Below are 3,734 nucleotides of genomic sequence, written 5' to 3'. Positions count from 1 at the left end.
CATTTGATGAATCGCACTGCCTGTGAAACACCGGAATGACAGTTAATAGCTGAGTCGGGATTCAAACCCAGGCTAGACAGCTTAGAGGTGAGTGTGCATACCTCTAGGCCATCCTGCCCAGCCCTCCAAAAGGGTTGCAGATATGCAAAACTGTGACCTGGCTCACTGAGGTCACTCTGTTCTTTCGACTTTCATGTGGTCGTTACGTCATTGGAAAAGCTGTTGCTGTAGGTCAGCCCAAGTAATGATTACAATCGATGAAGTGTCGATGGACGTGCGTCGTGGCGTATCGGGACTGAATTACTGGTGAATGTTACATTCCCGGTGAGCATTTGCCATTGGGAATATGCTCGTTTTAAATGGAAAATCTTTCTTTTTTCATTGAATCTCATTTTCACCACGACTTATACATCCCTCTTTTTTTTTTTATCCCTTTCACTCCTCCTCATGCATTCCTTTTTTATTCCTTCCCATACTTCCAACTTATAGATTTACCAGAGTGTACAGAATATTGCATTGCAGCAACAGCAGCAGCAATATCGGCAGCAGGTGGCGATGGGTCGAGTTCAGACCCCGACGGTATCGGCTGAAGCGTACCGACAGGTTCTTTCTCGCTATCCTGGATCCGTCGAAGGGATGGCAGCAGCTGGAGCCCAGGCTCAGCCGAGCCCACGGGTGCCTGAAACCGGGCCCAGCATTGTTCCCAAGAAAAATGCCAAGCCGTAGCGTCTGGGATCAGAAGTTGTGCAATACACTCGGACTGAGGGCATCGATTTGAGCTTGAACGGTGGCGGCAGCATTTTGGCATCATCATAATCATCTCAACCACATAGTTCTACACGCAGAAAAGGTTTTCCTTAAATTTGGATTTTCCACAGCAGTTTTGAGTTGTTGAGTCGTGGCCCGTTGGCCTCATCTTTGGTTCGTGTTCCTTCTCTTTTTCATTTGTAGCGATAACCCACAGTTAACTTGGTTTGAAGACTTAAGGTTAATGTGGTAGGCCACAGACTCTTGTTTGCAGATTCTTACCATTTGCTGATAAATGGTGCTGCTGTTGAACTTTTTCAGCGAATCTTCATTCAGAAGAAAAGATACTATAAAGAATGTGGGTTGAATCGACCTCCGAATATCATTTTCTTTTGTTTTTGTTTTTTATCTTATTTACGTTTGCCTGTCTGTGTCCATTGGTGAGGGCGAGGGAGTAAGGAGTAAGGCCTTGAAAATGGTTAACTGCCTGTCGGTTGGTCGTTCCATAGTCCAGTCACAACGGCAGCTCCTACTTTGGTAGGGTTATAACTTCAACTTTAAGATGGATGATGAAACCACAAAGTATATCCCCCCTCCCCCCGCTTGCCCCCACCCCTAAAGTTTCCAACGAAATTCCGGCCAGTTGTGGTAGAAGTAATCGCTCGTGTGGCAAGGCAGTTTCTTTTGGTTTGTCGCAGGTGTTGAAGATGTGTGCTCAAGCATTTTCTTATTCCTCTTCTTCTTCTCCGCTGAATGAAATTTTCACATCCACACAGCACTCTTCAATAAACTTCTTTGATCTACAGTCGTTCAAAGGTGAAGGGGACATACTCTCGTGAGCGCTTACATTTCTCAGTACAACCTCGTTTCCAGCACTTTTCTCGGCCTCATTCCTGCGACTTAAATCATTTCGGTGAAATGGAATGTCTTGTTCTTGTTTGGCTCGGGTAATAAGATGGGCACGCCGCTGTTCAAAAATGCTCCGCTCACCATCTATTCTCTTTTCAATTGAGGCCTCTCTGACCCTTTTGAGATTGTACACTGTTGAAACCAAATATCATTTAAAATTTGACGTTCAGAAACAGAACCGAGCCACCGGTATGATGATCTGTCAAACGTGCTTAAAGGTAAAAAGCTCGACAATTTTGGCATTGACATTCAAAATGGCAACCACGGTCCGATTGGATCATTAGCCCCGACTCGACGACCAACCAATCTGAACACCCGATTTTGATGGTGTCGACAGGGTGCGTCTCGTCCTGAAATGTCACCCGTCTTCAAGCGTCTGTTCTGAATAGGGGTAATTCCTTTTTGAAGAATGAGCTTGAAATTTGAAGGATTTATTAGCTTAGATTTAAAGGACTTGTTCAAAATAAAGGTATTCATTTTTGTTGACCATTGGAAGACAAAGACGGCATGATCGTTTTATTTCTCTTATTAATTGTATTGCCTTTTAAAACGGGGTCTTTTGTTCATTTGAACACTAGTTGGGTGAAGCTTGTTTATTCAAATTAACTCCATTGGTCGTTTGAAAGTTCGGGAAAGAGGCCAATCGATATCCGATTGAGTGCTTTGGGAATTCTCTGATACGACATTAATTCAGGGAGGTCTGGTGGACATTTGGTGGGAATACGTCGCAAGGGATTTCTGGAATAAGTTTAAAATTGGAGTGTGGAAGAACATGAGAAAGAGACAGTTGGTAACAGATAATGTTTGGATGCGAAGAATTGGTGTTTGTTCATCCAAACACAAAATCCGTCATTCAAAGTCATCTGCTCTCTCGGCAAGCAAACCAAACATCCTTCCGTGTCTGCGCACTCGCCAGATAAACGCATCGCAGGTACGTGGAAACACTCAAACCATGGAAACACAGATACGTGGCCCTCACCGTGATTATTGCTTTGTGAGGGGGGGGGGGGGGAGAGGGCACCTTTTTGTTAATTTGAACATTGTTTGCAGTCGACAAGAGTTTGTACAAAATACGGGCTTGATTGTCTCTCAGCCCAACATTTAAACCGCGAGGCATTCTTACAGTAACTGGTCGAAAAACTTTGAAAAAACTAAAAAAAAATAAACATTCAAACTGACAAGGCATGCTGATGCACTTGTTTTATAATGTACATTTTCGTCCTGACGAGATCTGTCGAGTACTTTAGTGTGATCACAATGCGAGCTGTTTCTATTATATTATTGTTATCATCAATGTATGCCATACGGTAGTAGATTTTGGTGGAACGATCACTGCAATTGTGTGTGTGTGCGTGTGTAGGCGTGCGTGTTTGCACGCACGTTTGTCGGCCTACGTGCGTGCGTGTTTGCGCACGTGTGCATATGTGTGTTGTGGAGAGGCATGTCTTACATGCGTTGCACCAACGTCCCTTCCCTCCCCCCACTCCCTCTCCAATTTACATTATTTCTGAACTGTAAGAGCCTCATAAGCGTAATTCGTGCTGCTGTTGTCTTTAAATGTGAGATGTTGACATTCCGGTTAAGTAGCATTCATAAAAGGCTGCAAAACGATGATGTTTGTACACAAAGCAAACCCATGTAGTGTGAGTTGTAGATGCTTTTGCTTATGTTCTTTTTATATACTCTTGTTTGAGAAATAAAATGCGTTGAGAACTTGCTTGCCTCTCTCCCTCTCTCCCTCTCTCCTTCCATCGCTCTCTCCCTCCATTGCTCTCTCCCTCCATCGCTCTCTTCAGCTCTCTCGCTCTCTCACTCTCTCGCTCTCTCGCTCTCCCCCCCTCCCAGGCAGTCGGGTTTCTGTTATATTAAAAATGTAAGATACGTGTTCGAGCTGGTGGCTTAAGGGAAAATGTCAATGCTGTAAACAAGATGATGTTCAGCCTTCAATATACACTGGCTCCTTACGAATCGAAACATTTCTCAAGATAATTTCCCGAACTACCCACCCCATAAATCCCTGCTCTCTTCAGCCTTTTTGAGCTTTTCTTGCCTTTTGCAAATATCCCACTGGACGCACA

The 3,734-nt window shown here is 44.2% G+C and overlaps 1 protein-coding gene across 1 annotated transcript in view; it reads left to right on the top strand.

Moving 5' to 3' along the window:
• Positions 1-3,373, top strand: part of ATRX (ATRX chromatin remodeler) — a 536,186-nt gene extending 532,813 nt beyond the window's left edge. The window contains exon 35 of the mRNA XM_085859788.1: positions 490-3,373. Within this exon, the coding sequence (XP_085715914.1) occupies positions 490-726 (237 nt within the window). The 3' untranslated portion in view covers positions 727-3,373. The remainder of the gene's footprint in view (positions 1-489) is intronic.
• Positions 3,374-3,734: the final 361 nt, after the last annotated feature.

The sequence above is a fragment of the Eptatretus burgeri genome, chromosome 16 (assembly GCF_056783735.1).
Source record: "Eptatretus burgeri isolate ZD-2024b chromosome 16, Ebu_testis_v1, whole genome shotgun sequence".
NCBI classification, from domain to species: domain Eukaryota; kingdom Metazoa; phylum Chordata; class Myxini; order Myxiniformes; family Myxinidae; genus Eptatretus; species Eptatretus burgeri.
This window is presented reverse-complemented; position numbering and strand designations above follow the sequence as displayed.